The following is a 16,750-nucleotide window of genomic DNA, read 5'->3' on the forward strand; positions in this document are numbered from 1 at the left end:
CTTTTATTTAGTAATAATAATGGGAACATCTGAGAAAAAACGGCGTGCCTATAGTGACATAAGGGAGCCTCCAACTTCTTAAAATGAACTTTTTAACTCTTTCACCTATAAAGATGGCATTTGACAACCTCCTCGTACTCGTTCTGATGAGTTTTGACACCTCAATAACGACGCGTTTTGGGGGCCATTAGAATAGTTTTCCCAAGGGTAGCTGCATAGACAGAGACCGCCCTCACTAACTTCTGATGCACATCCAGTCATTTTGTTCTTTAAGCCTGAAATATGACAGAAACCATTCAGTGTAGAAAAATGCTTTAAGCATTGCTCTTTGTAGGCTTTCAAGGGATAAAGAGCTAAACATACATCTGTATTTGTTTGAGTCAGTAACAAACGCATAATAGCTCAAACGTTTATATCTTCATGAGTTTAGGTACCAGGATGATGATGAGTGGCCTGTTCTAAAGACACCAAAATGAGGGATTCCTCTTTTAAGCTCCAACTCTATACAGAGTACAGGTTATAGGTTCTAAACAACATAAACACTTTTCCTCTGAGTCGCATTGTATTTTCTTATTTTAATGTAATATTTTAGCTGCATGCAAATTCAGAAAAAAATCTGTTTATTTAAGTCTGTCATAGCAAATTGTTTATTGATTTCTTTTTTTTTTATGACCAGCTGAACTTTGATTTCAGTGAAATCATCTGTTCGAGTTTTCGCTTTGGCCTTCACCACTAAATAATTTCAGATTTCATCAAGGCCATACGTTTTCTTTGGCCTTACATCATCTCAGTCTGTTTTCTTGGGGCGTTTGGGGGTTTTTTGTTTTGTTTTTTTGGATTGTCGACTGGGGTAATGAGGTGAGGTTTGATGGCTGCCTGTAAAGTTGTAATGAGGGCTGCGGTGTGAATAGGACAGAGGGCTGGAAAGGGTGGGAGAGAACACGATGCTTAATGAGCAGGCCGGCAAACTCCGCAGTAACCCCGTTGTATCGGCTCAGTCTGAGAACGACGGGGTGACAGAGGGGATCGGGAATTTCGGGGTGGGACAGGACGGGACAGGAGGGCCTGATGTTATTTAGGCAGGGAATGAATAAAAGCTGGGTTAGAAAGTAAATGGGGGTCCTGACCAGCCCCTGTGCTCCTCTCATTGTGAAAATGAAATTTATGGCTCAGGACTTCCTAAGCCAAGGACTCCCCACGTTGACTGGTTAAGTGCTATGAAACAGTGCAACAAAGGCCGGAGGCAAATTACACTCTGAGATAAGAGGCTGCAGGAGAGGGGACAGTGGACCATCATGTATACTGTCCACATTAGAGACACATGTTGGGGAACAAATTTGCTGGGTGGGTTCAGAAACAGCATTTTGTGTAACTGAAATCCCGCAGGCCTTTAAAATGTGTGTTTGCACTACGGGGTGTTTGCAACACTAAAAACAGCAAATTTACTAAAGGATTCTGGCGTGAAGCGTTAGCAGAAACCTGCACAGGTGGTGGTTAAGTGACTCCTCACTGAAATGTTTCTTTTTATGGTGTATTTATGTGAGAACTGCATGATTTTTGATTTGCTCAATCTAAATAAAAAGAACACAAAAAGGCCTTGGAAAAAAGAAAAACATAGGCGGTGTAAGCAAATGACGGCACAGAAACAGGTGGAGTCAATTACTTTTCTACATCAGAGCAAAGCGTCCTATTACGCCCACATACAGTGACGCTGGGTCATTCTGATAGATGCTGGATGATTAAAGAAACAGAAACAGTTGGTCAAGGATAAGCTAAGATTTGAGGTTACAGTCCATCTTTTGTTACCACAGCAGGCTCGTCTCCTACAATGTGCACACGACTGCAAAGACATTTTGACGTAACACGCAGTATGATTTCTGAGTCTTTGTTCATCAAGGTAGAAGTCTCACTGAGGATGAAAATCTCTTTTTCAAGTGAGCCCTGCCCAAGGAAATGACAATAACAAGTAAAGGAAAAATACATGTGAGATACAAGCAAGTGAGCACAAATCCATCCAAATTATACACAATAACAGATGGTTACGAGTGCAACATCAAAGGCGGTCACGTTGACCAAGAGAACTATTTTCTCGCTCCTTTAAAAATGGATTTAAACTGTCCTATTGTAACCAGTCCTGACAATTTCAGCTCCTTCTGAAATGTATTTAAGGAAAAAGGGGTTACGTATTTAAAAGCCAAACGTTTTTAAAGGTAGATAATAGCACTCTATATTTGGCAGGTCATAGAAAACATTCATACTGCTCTCACTTTCACTAGAATTACTTTCCCCTCTGAGAGAAAGATTCTTTATAGATGCCTTTAGTTTGGGCCTGGAATCAACTTATTAAAATACAGAAAAAGTCAACAGTGGAAAAAACATGGGAAGAAAGATGTTGTGCATCTACCTTTCTTTTATTGCCTAAATCTGACCAATCTGAAGCTGCCTTTGAGAATAATCCAGGTATTAAACTGGCTCAATATAATTAGGTAATGCAACTCTATATATATACTTTCCAAGTCTAATCTAATGTTGTATCGAGCTCTACACGTGGGTAAACTCTCAAGACTAGGAGCTGTTAGCAAGTACAATTTCCATGGTAACAGGTAAACATAGTCTAACCACTGGCAGAGTGTAGATGTGTGGAAATGTGTGCTTTGCATCGTGTTTTAGCATATTTATGTCTGACTCACGTTTACTGTTGTAACAATGTTCCTACACTGACAGTTACAACCAATTTTAATAGTTTTTTTAATTTTAAATGAAGAAAAAGTGTGCGTGCCTGTGAGCGCATTGTCTTACGCGCTCTTTTCACCCTATTGAACAACAGTGATGAAATGGAGATGAGTTAAAGTGCTAACACAAAGACTGACCAGACCCCTGCGTGGCTGCAACAATGAAACCACCAAACACAAGAAAGTGAGAGCCTCTTGGAGAAATGGAGAGAAAGAGCAGAGAATGAAAGGGGGAGAAATTAAGGAGCCCGACTTAAAAAAAAAAAAAAAAGGAGAAGAAGAAGAGTGTAAGGGGGGAGAAGGGCCGGTCTATCCTGAGAGCAGGAGGAAACGGATGGTGGGCAAAGGTAGCAGAATAGAGAGCAACCCGGAGAAAATGGCAAGGTAGCTAATCCCTCCGGACATATAAAGCAGCTATATGTAAATGAAAGACGTGAAGTTCGGCCGTCTCACTTTGATCTGTGAATCGGGCTCTCTCTCCACTCCCCTTCCTCTCCTCCTTCACTCTCACCCTCTTCTCCTTCCCCATTTTTTTCTTGTAAGAAAATCAAGCCTTATTTAGCTTAATCTCACTTAATAGCATGTAGCTCCTCTTTTGTCCTCCCCGATGCTAACAGATTCCCTTCTTTTCACTCGGCACTATTCACATATCTGCCATCCGTAATCCTCTTATTCCGGGGTGGCAATTATTTTGAGTATTTTATCAGCATTATGATTATGATTATTTTCATTATTATTATTCATGCAGGCCGTGCTAAGGGCCAGGTTGTGGCTGAGAATATCCTCCCTATCAGCGCCTCTTATTCTTTCTCAGAATGAGGCTGCCTGCTTTCTTCCAGAGGGGTGGCGAGTTTGCAGGAGTGAACCCCATTCAGAGTGACACATTTTCTGGGCGTTTGAACATATTGTGGAGTGAGTGTAATGAGTAGCAGCGAATCACCCCGTCCCGGCTCCTTAACACAGGGAAACATCAAGAATTTGAGGACGGAGGAGCGAGAGGGGGCTAATAATCAAAGGGCCTTCTTTTCTTGTGGTGCAGTAATTACACGGGAGGGTTTTGATCTTTTGCTTGTTGGAGCAATGAATTGAGGGGGAAAGGGGATGAGGACTGTTTCACAGGTTTTGAGGTGGGGTGAAGGGTAGAGGATGATTTTCAGCTCAACGGCTAGTCAGTCTCTGAAGGATATCAGAGCTTACAGTGGAGAAGATGGAAAGAAGTTGGCAGATGGAGAACTTTGCTTCTATTTATTTTTAGTGAGTGAATCATTTCTGAATTGTGAGAGAATGGCAGGTAATGTAGGATTGAAACACTCGCAAAGGGTTCAATCAGTTCAAGCCTCTTAAGGCAAATGAGGGTGCACATCCGGGAAATTCAGAGACAAGTAAACGGTAAAGAAAAGTCAATATTAGCCATTGGTCAGTTTAGATGCTTTTTGGAGGTCCAAATGTCATCGTAACACCCGTCTTCTAATGTTACATTTTCCTAACTTCTCTGAAAAAACAGGTTACCAGGAAAAGCAACTCTATTACTAGTTTACATTTTGTCGAGATGCATGAAGTGACAGTCTTCTTCTAGTTACTTTGGAAAATTGTGGTCAACATGACTGAGCCTTTTCCTCAGGTTTGATAATTAAAGTGTCCACCTTAAAACCAGTATGTCATATTAAGAACTGTGATTTTTCATTCTAAATCATTCTTGGACACTACGATGAACAGAGTCTGATTGCTTTTGAAGGTAACATTTTAATGTTTATTAAATTGAATCTTGGTTTGCAAAGGCGATGTTCAGTTTAGGCACTTAATAGGCACTACATGCATAATGATTAGAGGCTGATCCCTCAGTTAAGGTTTCGCCTCCAAGTGCTGTAAAATATCTTAATGTGGACTTTATTATTCTTTAAATTTGCACATTAATTGCACATTATGAGTCTGATACAAGTCACTCTGGAGGAAAACTGTCACAGGCTGGGTCTCTGACCCAGCGTTTCTGAGGTTATTCTGGGGGTTTTGAGTTTCTTATGTGTGGTTGTGGGTTAGTTGAGTTTAGTTTGACATTATTAACATTGTTTTCAGGAGTTTATTATTAGGGCTGTATTGTCACGTTTGTATTGTCATGCCCAGGTTTCTTGTTTTATTTTGAAAGAGTCTGGTGTGTTAGTTTCACTTCCCTGTTGTGTCATTAGGTTCATGTGTGTCAGCTGTTTCCCCCATGTGTCTCGACTTGCCCTGATTACCTCATGTGTGTATTTAAGCCCTCTGTTTTTCGTGTGTCATTGTCAGGTCGTGGTCAAACCCGTCATAGTGTTCTGTAGTGTCTTGTAGTGTTACTTGTCTCACAGTGTTCATAGTTTTGCCACTGTTTGTTTTGTTGTTGTCATGTTTCACACCTGTCGTCAGCTGAATAAAGCTTGTTTTTGGTTCAACTCCACTCTCCGCATCTGCATCTGAGTCCTGTTCAAAAAAAAAAAAACATTGGCGCACCCCGCCGTGCCAAAAACAAGTGTTTTTATATTATAAATGCATGGTAGAAGTAACCCTGAAAGGAGGATCACTTCTCATTCTCAACAGTGACAGAATTTCGCACTATATGTTTAAAAAAATATATGTTTGCAGTAGTCACAGTATCTTTCTGTTATTAGTTTGCAAGGAATCTGCTCATGTTTGCTTCTATATTTATTGGAACTCAATCACTTTTCAAACATGAACTCCAGACATGGGTGCCATCAGACATTACTTTGTACTTGGGAGTTGGCGGGTTGTAGGCTGTTTCACACCTGATCCAACAGCCTCTGATATTTCCAACTTCCACAGGTAATGTCTAGAAAAGTTAATGACTGAAGCACATGTCTGAAAAACACCACACAATAAACTTTGATTGGTTCTTAGCTTTCTTGCAGTCTTGCGCATCTGTACTCAGTTTAACAGTAGTTTAATTTTTTCTTTTGACTTTTTTGGTGCAATGAGCAATGCATTGTGGGATAATAAATCCACTTATTTTTTAATATGCATACTAGCTAGTAAGGTCTGTACTATTTGCTACTTCCTTCTTTCTGACACCACTGGGCACTTCCTTTCCTCTTCCTTCTGCCTCTAATGCAACAATCAGCTAATATGAACCTTCAAACTGGAATACAGACATTTCTTAAAGTTTGAAGTATTATAAAGTTACTAAAGACTTGGTTTCAAACATCAAGAGTTTATTGTTGTTTATTTATTGTGGTGCACATTCCAGTTATCAAAACTCAGGGTTCAAAACTGAGAAATCCAGCAAATCTGCTACATCAAGACTCACAAAGTGATTGGTGTGGAGCCCATTAAATTTGAAACACTGATAAGGTCACAGAAAGATAAATAAAATCATGACATAAACAAGTTTTTTTTCAAGCTTTAAGTAAAACTGAAAGCAAACTAATAAGCCAGGATTTCATAGTCTTATGCCAACAATGTTATTCAGCCTCTGCTGCAGCACAACACTGTAGCTACATGTATCATGCACACAGTCATTACAGTTTATAGCTAATATGCAGAGCAATGTGAGAGTGAGAAAAAAAATGAATAAAAGAAGAATACTTCCATCATGCTTTTTAAAAGGGTCAAATGATAAGCGTGAGTAGTGTAGTAACATATCATAAACATGTTAAAAATGTTAGAAAAATAACAATTCATATAAAAAATGCTGCATACACACAACAGTCATCAAGTCCATTCTTCGGCGATCTCCTTCAACTTTCAATGTCACTTTGGGAATCTGGGGGCTAGAGTGGAGTGATTGAATCTGGGCAGTCTGCAGACTCCACAGGGACACAGCGACCCTGCTGGAGCACCTGCAGAGCTCCACTGCATGGGGGCCAGTGGGGCCTCCATGGGACCTGGAGAAAGCATGGGGCATTTGGCTCCTGCAGATGACGAAGAACTGGAGGGAGATGATGATGATGAAGAGGAGGAGGAGGCTGCTGAGGAGAGGAGGGATTCCTGGGTGAGGAGGAGTTGACCGGGATTGGAGATGAGGGGCCACCCTCCTGCAAGCAGCAGCCGGGGGACTGGTCCTGTGGTCACCCCCATACCTACACTTACCTCCCCCAGCAGCCGCCGCATCTCCTGCAAAGATGAACCCAGCAGGAGGATATAGTTCCTGGCTAGAACCAGGGTAGAGATCTTGGAGAGTCTGCGGCCTGGAGTTGCTCCATGTTGGTGGGAGTGAGAGGAAGCAGATGAAGGCGAGGAGGCATAAGGCACCATGACCTCCCTCAGAGCATCCATAGCAATGTTTAAGTCCTGCATCCGCTTCCTCTCCCTGCTGTTGATCTTTCTCCGAAGCTCCTGCTGCTCCTCAGGGCTCAGCTCCCGTTGAGGTTTGCTTGATCTCTGGCCATTCGCGAGGCCAAGCATCGGTGCAGGGTTTAGGCGAGAGCTCAGGTTGAAACCTGGAGGGCAGTGGGATAAGTCCTGGGCAGACCCAGAGCCACAGAGAGGTAGCGACTGCTCTCGGCCTCTGATTACTGGGTTTGGCAGCACATTCATAGTCTCCTAAGAAGAGCTGCAATCCGGTGAAGACTTCAGCCAAAGATAAAGTTTGAGAGAAAAGCCAAAAAAGAATTTAACAGTCAAAGTAAAAAAAACCCCACTTTACTCAAACTTTAAAAGAAAAAGAAAAATCCACAAGCTGTAAAATCTAATTGTCATTCCCTCCACCTGTTGCGTTCCCCTTTGTTTGCAGAAGACTGCAAGCTGCCATCCAGCACAGTGACTTTTGACTTCTGAGGTTTCTGGCTCCAGAGTAGTGAGCAAATGAGAGCTTTCTAAAGTGGCACCCCGGTTTTATCTCATTTCCACAGCTGCGCGAGGCAAGAATGACGGCTCACACAGTGGAGAAGTGAGCTAAATGATCCCCTCGCATGCCCCCACCTCAGCTCTCCTCCTCCCCGACACGCCATGTGCTCTTTACAAATGTACATATGCACATCCAACTTTCTGACTTTTGACAGTCAAATGAGAAACAAGCAGGTTGTCACCCGAAGAACACCACCACAAGCTCACTGAATATTTGGGTCAGTGTAAGACAGGATATTAGAAGTTAAACATAAGGACAACAACACTAAACTAAACCTGTCTTGGTCTGACATTTACTGTTTTCATATAACCTTTGAGCTGCTGTCTTCACTTAACAAAGTTGTCTGTACACTTTTTAGGTATGTCTTGCTGTAATGGCTTAGACCCCCTTTTACCTTCAGAAATGGCTTATTTCTCTGTGGCACTGATTCAGCAAGGTGCTAGAAACATTCCTCAGACATTTTGGCCCATGTTGACGTGACAGCATCACACAATTGCTGCAGAGAATCTGCCATTCCCACATCCCAAAGGTGCTCTGTTGGACTTACATCTGGTGACGGTGATTATTTGACTACCTTGAACGCACTGTCATGCTAAGGACAAGTTTGAGATGATTTGAGTTTTGTGACATGGTCCATTATTGTGTCAAACACAGGTATGCTGTGGGATTTAAATGATGGTCAAATATCCCACATGCTTCTGCACCACCACTAGCAAGCTGAACTGCTGATACATTCCAAGTTAGAGCGATGATTTCATGTAGTTTATGTCAAATTCTGACCATGTCAACTGAATGTCACAGTAGAATTCGAGTCTCATCAGACCCCGAGCAACATTTTTCAGTTTTCCTTGGTGAACCACTAAGAATTGTACTGTCAGCTTCCTGCTCTTAGCTGACAGGAGTGGCACCTGGTGCGTCTCCTGCTGCTGTAAGCCGTCTGATTCAGGGTTTAATGTGTTTGACGTGTGTGGCCGGTGCGGGTATGCACATGTACACGTGTGAGTAAAAACAAAGAAGCACTTTTACAAGAACACAAATGAATGGTCCTTTCTCCAGCGTGTCTTAGACAAAAGTGAATAAAGGCAATCAGGACTCTGAGACCTTTAAGAAGCTCAGTACTGCAGACAGGCTCATTGCATGCAAGCTAGGGAATTAACAGAATATTGTCATAAATTTGACCTTTACTTGGTACTGTTATCGGTCACCTCTGTGGTCAGCATTTGAAATCTCAGTAAAATGAAATAAGAAGTTAAATAAACAGATTTACACAGACATACATGGTTAACAGAAAATGGCAAAGCCTAATAAAGGCTCCAAGAAAATGCAACCAGTGACCAAGAACCCAGGGTGTTAAATACTAGAATGGTGAATGCAGTATTAGCCGTGCCTGAGACTTGTGCTACCTGATGGCACAAGTAATGTTGGTTTTACTTTTTCTTTATGTGAAACTTAATTGAGAGCACAAACAAAAAGACACATCATTATGAGCTTAATGGAATGTACCTCTAGAGCCATTAAACAACTTGGAGGCCATTAACATCATCAGTACTGTGTTAAGTGACAGAGAGCAGGTATTAGCACTATTAGCCCGGGCATTAATCGTGTCAGAAAACAGTTTTGGCAAACAGTGAATGGATACATTATTGTGTGTGGGAAGTTAATTGATGGTTTTGAGGTGGAGGTTATTGTTGTTCTGTTCGGAGTGGCTACACTAACCAAATTGGCTGGCAGAGAACTGGGCATGGTTCCAGGCAGGCACACAACAGGCCAATTGACTCCAACCACAGGTGAAGCTGGCTTGGGGCACCGAGCAAGGCTGGAAACCTCAAATGTACCATTCATGAGCCACAAAAAGACCTCTGCATCACTTTGTTGCACAGTCAGCCTGGCCGTCCTCTTTTTGCACTCCCCCCCCCTACTGCTCCTTGTAAAGCCGCATCTGAGGTGGGGTGTGGGGTGAAAGTGGGGGGAGGAGGACAGCACCGTTACAAACAGAAAGCAAGTTGTTTATGATGAAAGCAGAAGGAGATGCAAAGGAGGAAGAGCCTTTCTTTTTTCCCGGCCGCTCCTCTCTTGTCGCTCAAGAAGTAAAAGATGTGTGTGGAGGCGCTTCCCTTCCTCACCAGTGGTCCGGTGGCGTCCGGCTGGTGTTGTGATTGAAGCTGAATAGACGGCTGCAGACGGACAGGAAAGAGAGGGCTTCATGAAAAGGGCCAGGCGGATGGCCCTCGCACCTGCAGGAGAACAGAGTGCAGGCAGCCAGAATGAATGTGTGTGCATCTGTGTGTGTGTGTGTGTGTGTGTGTGTGTGTGTGTGTGTGTGTGTGTGCGTTCCTCTGAGTTCAATTTGATTTCTAGTGCCCGTGTAACAATGAGAGGTAATAAACTGAGTAATGAAAGAAAATGAGCCGTGATGGTTTTGACTGAATTTTGGGATCGTTTCTGTGTCAAGAGCGGAGAAAAAAAAAAGGGACACCTGCAAGGAGCCACGCATACAGAAGTCAGAAAAGAGGAGAAAGAAAGAAGCTGGTGTCTACCAGAATAGTGTGCACTTCCCCCACTTTTTCTCCACTACTTACAAGGGAAAGAAAAGTGAGCTTGATTTGGGGCTGTAGCACAGCATATCCGCCTCCCTTTTGATGAGGCTGGACCAGGGCAGGAGCACTGGTGGCTTCAGGGCAGGGGGAAGACTAGTGTCTTTATGGTAGAAGGAGTACTATCCATCTGGGTAAGGCTGTCCAATGTGGGGTCTGCACCTGGGAGCTAAATGCCTCGTCTGTGTGCAGCCATTTCCTGCGGCTGACAGACAGGAAGACACCTCAGCCAAACTCCTGGGTTAATTTATCCCCTTATACAGGATGAAAAATACACCCAATGTGATACCGCTAAAAAAAAAAGGTTATGAACTCAGTTGTTTGGGGGGGGGCAACGTTAACTAAAGTCACTTATGTGTGATTACGGAGAAGAAACAAGTTTACAAAATGACTGTAACAAACACAAGGTTTTGTCTTAAGTTTTGATTCTTAAGCCACGGATCTCCACTACTGTGAGCAATTGTTTTCGTGTATTTGTTTCTTTTTAATAGTCATAAGGTTTTAGAATTTTACTAAACTCACAATGTTTACCTTAAACAGCTCTTGTGCTAGGAATCAAGACCAAATTAAATAAATTCACTTAAACTAATCCACCGCTATTAACGTAAAGGGAAAGATTACCAAACTGAGGTGGCTTGTTGCTACAGTGTTGATCAGTGTTGAAGTATTTGTTGCATCATGCCAGGACTGGTCTTCTTTTCTTCCTTTTTTTTAAGGACTTATTGTGTTTTTAGTTTCTGAATGAGGTTTTTTGAGGTCGGAGTTGACCTCATTATCAGTATATTAAAACATTTTGATCGTTATTTTATCAATGTGCACTAAGCTAACCCAGCCACATGCTAACTTCAAATATAGTGTGCAAGAGATAAATCTTAGTCGGTCACCTGGTACGTCCTCAAATTCACAGCATTAAAAATTATCAGCAAATGTTGCCTTCATCCTGCCATATTTGCATGTTTTTGGTTTACAAGAAAAATAAAATTCTGTTTTATGGCATTTTTGAAACTGCAGCCAGCTAAACCATTAGATGAGGCGCACCTGCTGCAAGCATTCCAAACCAAAACTGTCTTCTGTTTACAATGTGCAAAAAAAAAAAGAGCCTAATGAGAAATTAACAGTTGCCAGTGACTGATTTTCTCCATGTGTCCCCGCGGACAAACAGGTGCAGCAGCCACAATGGAAATATAACAGAGCAGGAGTTCTCAGAGGGAGAAGGCTGCTCTGCATCAAAGCAGAGACGGAGGACACACTCATCTATTGGCCCTAACTCCTGCTCTGTGAGGCCTAGCCAAAGACATGAGAAGATTACAAGCTGTTAATAAGGTGGAACCAATCGGCTGAAGGTCTGCTTTTGTCCTTCCCAGCATGCTTTGTGAGCGCTGGCCTGGGATAGTCGGCATTTGGTGCTGATCATAGTGTGGCAGGGATAATGATGGTGGAAGGGGTGGAAGGTTTTAGCCCTTGGGCCCTTTGTGAAAGAGAGCCTAAACGCTTCACTTTCAATAGCTGCACACGCTCAGTTGGTCACGGCTGTTTAAATACAGATGGACATTTACCACATTCATATTTCATGCTGCTAACTGCTTCATTGACACCTTTAACTGTTTCACGTTTTGGGGTTTTTGCACAGGATCGCTCCATTTCTGCATTATCCTGGTCTTTGCTGTTAATCTAAATGACTTTTAGGATAACTCCGTTGTTGTTGTTGATGTTGTTTTCCCAAAGGTTACACTTGTTTTGTTTGCAGCTGTCAAATAAAAGTACTTAACCCTTTCATTGTGGTCATTTACAATGACCCCAAATGTAACCTTACATAGTGATTGTCTATTCTTATAGCAGATGTTTCTCTCTGAAACAATGCCAAGGGGGATTTGTAGAGTGTCTGCTAATAGGACAGTGTTAGTTAACCCACCCCACCCACCAACACAAAGTAACCTTAAAACCCCCGATCCTATTTAAGCGTGACAATGATGGATTCACTCATACTAAGGAATCCTTGTCCAGAGTCAAACACACAGCTTTTTCTTCTTCGGCCCAAGTGACTGAGGGCAGGAGCACAACGGTTTATGTCTAAATGTTGTGTGGGAGCTGGTTGAGATAGTTCTTCTTAGGTTATATTAGTGGTGCAAGGCCAAGGGAGGGTTTTCAGAGGTTATCCCCATCTGTATGGAGGGCGGTGCAGTGCGACCAAAGTCACTGTTAAAGTGAAAGGCCATAGCAGTATGATGGATGAGGATGCATGTCCCAGAAATTAGACTTCCTGCAAAGAAGTAGTTGACAAAGCTAGAAGGAGGGAAGACGATGACATGTGTCTTCACTACTCTCAAAAGAAAAGAGACAACAGAGTTAAGACTAGCAGCTGGAACGGCATATTTGTGATGTGGGACAGGAAGGAAAAACTTCTCTCGTAAATCTAACAAGCTTTTTTCTTTTGTATTTTAGTGGTTGAATGTAGTTTAGTTTAAAATGGACCACATGGTTTTAGTTTTGGATGTTAGATGATGATGCTCTATCAGTAAAAACAAAAAAAGTAACTTTACTACAATTATAAGCTTAAAACTATGAATGCAAAAACAAAGACATGCAGTCGATGATCAGATGCTATTCACAACTAACTGAAGTGTAACTACAGTAAGAGCAATGTAATGCACGGTGTATCACCAAACTGGCTGTTGTGAACATCCTTCATTGAGTCATGTTTTCTTTCTAGCTGTGTAAAGATCGTGGCAGATAACATGTAATCTGATCGTATTTCTTTCATAGGTAGCACTTTGAAGATTTGTAGCTTTGAAGTGCATTACTTAGCAGTCTTGTAACAATCATTGGAAGCACAGAACAAAAAAGAAACAGGAGTCTTTATATTCATCTGTTTTCACATTGTCGTTGTCCCTTGATGCCTCCCTTTTGGTAATGTGTTATGGTCAGCCAACTGGGACACCACAAGGCAGGAGCAGGACACGGTGCAAGGAACACATCTTCCAGATGACCAGTTAACACCACAGGAACTCACCAGGACGTACTGCATGACACTAGTGGGGGAAGAAGGTGTGCAGCACTTTGATCACCCCTCTTTGCCACACTCTTACCTAAGAGTAAAAAAATGTAGGTTTCATACACTTTGAATCATGGGAAACTTTGAATCATGGGAAACTTTGGATCATGGGAAACTTTGAATCATGGGAAACTTTGGATCATAGGAAACTTGTTTCAAATTCAGGATTGTGAAAGTTCTGTGTTTTCCCCACCAGCTGATCACAAGAAACTTAACACAACTGATTTTCAATTTTTCCAAATCTTGTCATGTCGGGGTGGCAGATGGATGTACTGGATGTAAGATGATTCTTTGATGGACACATCTGTTAGCCTACACCCTGTATCCAAACACACACACACACACACACACACACACACACACGGAGTTACCTTCCCCCTTCCCCCTCTCTCCTATGCCTTACAACCTCCTCCTCAGCTCATTCACCTCCTACAGTGCTCCTGCTCCTCACAGACTCTCAGCGCATTAAAATCCCCACTAGGACGGCAGAGATCAGACTGAAGCAGCCACTTTCCTTTCCTATTCAGCCTCCACTCTCTTCAAACCGCAGCAGGTTTGTCACAGATGTTTCCCAAACTTAGGTCTGGCCTCCCACTGAGGACAATTAACTACTGGGATAATGAGAGTGAGAAGTGACTGATACATCTCCTTTTTTTAACCATTTGATTAAATAAATGGTCAATTTAATGCAAAAACGTACAGTGTTCGCCTTCAGGTTTTTTTTTAGCTACTCAGGTGACAGCCATTCTGTATGTGCTGCTAATTTGATTTATGAAACTGCCGACCCCAGGGAAGCAACAACTCGGAGAGCTGACATATGTTGCAGCGCAACATGATAGCAGGCTTCAGTAACTTGACAAATAGGGGTTGTAGTTAATAAAACATCTTATGGTGGCAGGACTGCACTGAAGCTGATTGGCCAAGTCATCAAACCATAGAAAGGCAGCTTTGAAGCTAGTTGTTTTCATTCTGGAGGATTAAGCTAAACATGTAATGATGTTAGCATTCAACACAAAGTGGGATTCTTGATACGGGAAAACACTATTAGCTTTTCTTAGCTCTTCACTGCCAGTTAATTACAAACGGGAGTAAAAGTGCTCCAGCAAAGTAAAGTAAAGTAAAGTTAGTTTTCTCAGGAATTGATTCAGTACCATGACCAATTACTTTTTAATGGCTGTAATGTTGCAATGCAACAAGTAACGAGTTACCCAACACAGCTTCCAGTGATAATCTCTAATCTCAATAAACATTTGTGTTGAAATCATATCTAATCGCCTAATTAACTAAACCAAGGTCCCAGCTGCCATGACAGTGTGTCATCAGCCCAGTAAAAAGCCCAATACTGATCATTTTGTGAGAAATCATGGGCTTGTTTATGATTGATTTATTAAGAACAACTACAGTGTGTTTGGGTGTAAAGTTCAAGGGACTACGTTGCATCTTGTGTTGATCTCTGGCGTTTATAGACACAGTTTATCCGGCACATGCTTTGATCATTGTGAAGAAATTTTCTCAATTTTCTCAAATTTGAAATTATTCAAATTATTCTAAATTATTATTCATGAGTTACCACATGTGACATAATATACAGAGCCTTTCTGCTTAAGCCTGAATACCTTGAAATTAGAAGCAAATTTCAAACTTGCTCAAATCAGACCATTTTAATCACTCTAATGTGTACCTTCAAGAAGTGAAATGTCCTTGTTTTAAGCGAAAAATCTGCTAAGATAACAAAAAACCTTCTTAAACTAATCAAATTCATGGCAAATCTAAATTGATCTAATCTTAATGTAAAAGGTGTTTAATGTAAATTGAATACTTTTCTAAGATATTACTCACTTTAAAGCAAGCACACTGCTTCTTACAGTGACAAAGGTCTCAGTGTAGATGTGACCCTTTCTAGCCAACTGCAGGACACCTGGTGTGTATGTGTCTCAATATCACTTTAGTTTCCCTGATTCCTGTCAGGGTGAGTCCCTTTGTCCAAAAGTCCCAGCTGCCAGCAGCAGTCAGAGCTGGCAGGACCAATGCCAGGGAACAGACGCAAGCGTGACATGGTCAGCAAACCATATGGAACATAATTCACGGGGTATCTCAGAGTGAAAGTCACACAATATGAGAATAAAACGTGAGAATTTTTTAAAGATGTGAGAAAATAGGGAGCAGAAAAAATTTCTCAAGATAATTATCACTTGTGTGCAGACAAAACTCGCAGCACTTTTCGTAAGCAGAGCGACTTTAGAGACACAATCAGGAAAAACACAGATTCCCTTCAACAGTGTTTGAATTTCAATTCAATTCATTTGAATTTTATTTACATAGCGCCAGTTCACAACATCAGTCATCTCGAGGGACTTTATATTGTAAGGTCAAGACAGCAACACAGAATTCCAATACAGAAAACCACAACAATCAGACCAACACATATGAGCAAGCACTTGGCGAGAGTGGGAAGGAAAATATCAGTTTTAACAGGAAGAAACATCCAGCAGCACCAGACTAAAGGAGGGGCAGCCATCTGCCAACACCAGTTGGGGGTGAGAGGAGAGACAGGACAAAAGATACACTGTGGAAGAGAACCAGAGATTAATAATAACTAGTGCTGTCAGCATTAATCTTGTTAAAATGACGTTAACGCCATAACCACGTTAACGCGGCAAATCTCCGTTAGCGAGTTAACACGGATCGCCCCGTGCATGTGGCTGCATGGCGTCAACACGTTAACACGGTTAGCTCGTTAATGCGTTAGCACCATCCAGCCCCACGCACAGGGTGATCTGCGTTAACTCGCCAACGGAGACACTCAATGGATCTTCTGCTCTCTGATCACCTGATCATCCATCAACCTAAACTTTCCTAATCAACAGCTCAAAAGACACAGGGATAACAGCAATGAAAATGAATGTGTCATTATATTTGATATTTCTTCGTATGTATGTATGTACATATCTTATAATAGGTGACAGGTGCACACACCATAGCATATCATTCTCCTGAATGGATTTAGGAGACCCTCATCTTGGAATCATTCAAAGTGCTATCCAACCACCAGACAACTGGTCCCCTCTGGACCCCATCACACCCCTCTGAGACCTCTGTGTTTCTGCGATGGCTAATTCATATCCCAGTCCGGCCCTCCTCAGATTCACTTTGATGTTTAATCCCATCCTGGCTGTGTCCTCCTTCAGTCCGCGGAGCTGCTCGGCCAGTCATGAATATCCAAAGGTCTGCTTACTTGACAGGATTATCCCCCCTTTCAAAGCCACTGAGGACAATTCTTCAGCCACAAAAAAACACACTCAATGGATCTTCTGCTCTCTCGCTTTGTTTCTTTCATTTTCCTTTACTCATTCTCTCTCTCCCTTCTGTCTTTGTCCCACTGGGCTTTTACTAAATGCATTGATCCACCCAATCGAAGAGTTCATCTGCTGCTCTTCGTAGATTATCGGATGTACACACAAAAGTAAAGACAAGCACCACTCTGGGGTTTTTAAGAATTTCACATAAATATATGTATGAATGCTACTCAATTCCACAACTT

General features: G+C 42.0%; 1 protein-coding gene across 1 annotated transcript; it reads right to left on the reverse strand.

Moving 5' to 3' along the window:
* Nucleotides 1-5,896: 5,896 nt before the first annotated feature.
* olig1 (oligodendrocyte transcription factor 1) lies at nt 5,897-7,601 on the reverse strand. Its single transcript, XM_005475373.4, has one exon. It carries the CDS (start codon nt 7,251-7,253, stop codon nt 6,468-6,470), a length of 786 nt encoding a protein of 261 aa, XP_005475430.1. The 5' UTR covers nt 7,254-7,601; the 3' UTR covers nt 5,897-6,467.
* Between the last annotated feature and the right edge of the window lie 9,149 nt (nt 7,602-16,750).

This window comes from Oreochromis niloticus, linkage group LG16, assembly GCF_001858045.2.
Source record: "Oreochromis niloticus isolate F11D_XX linkage group LG16, O_niloticus_UMD_NMBU, whole genome shotgun sequence".
Classification (NCBI taxonomy): Eukaryota; Metazoa; Chordata; class Actinopteri; order Cichliformes; family Cichlidae; genus Oreochromis; species Oreochromis niloticus.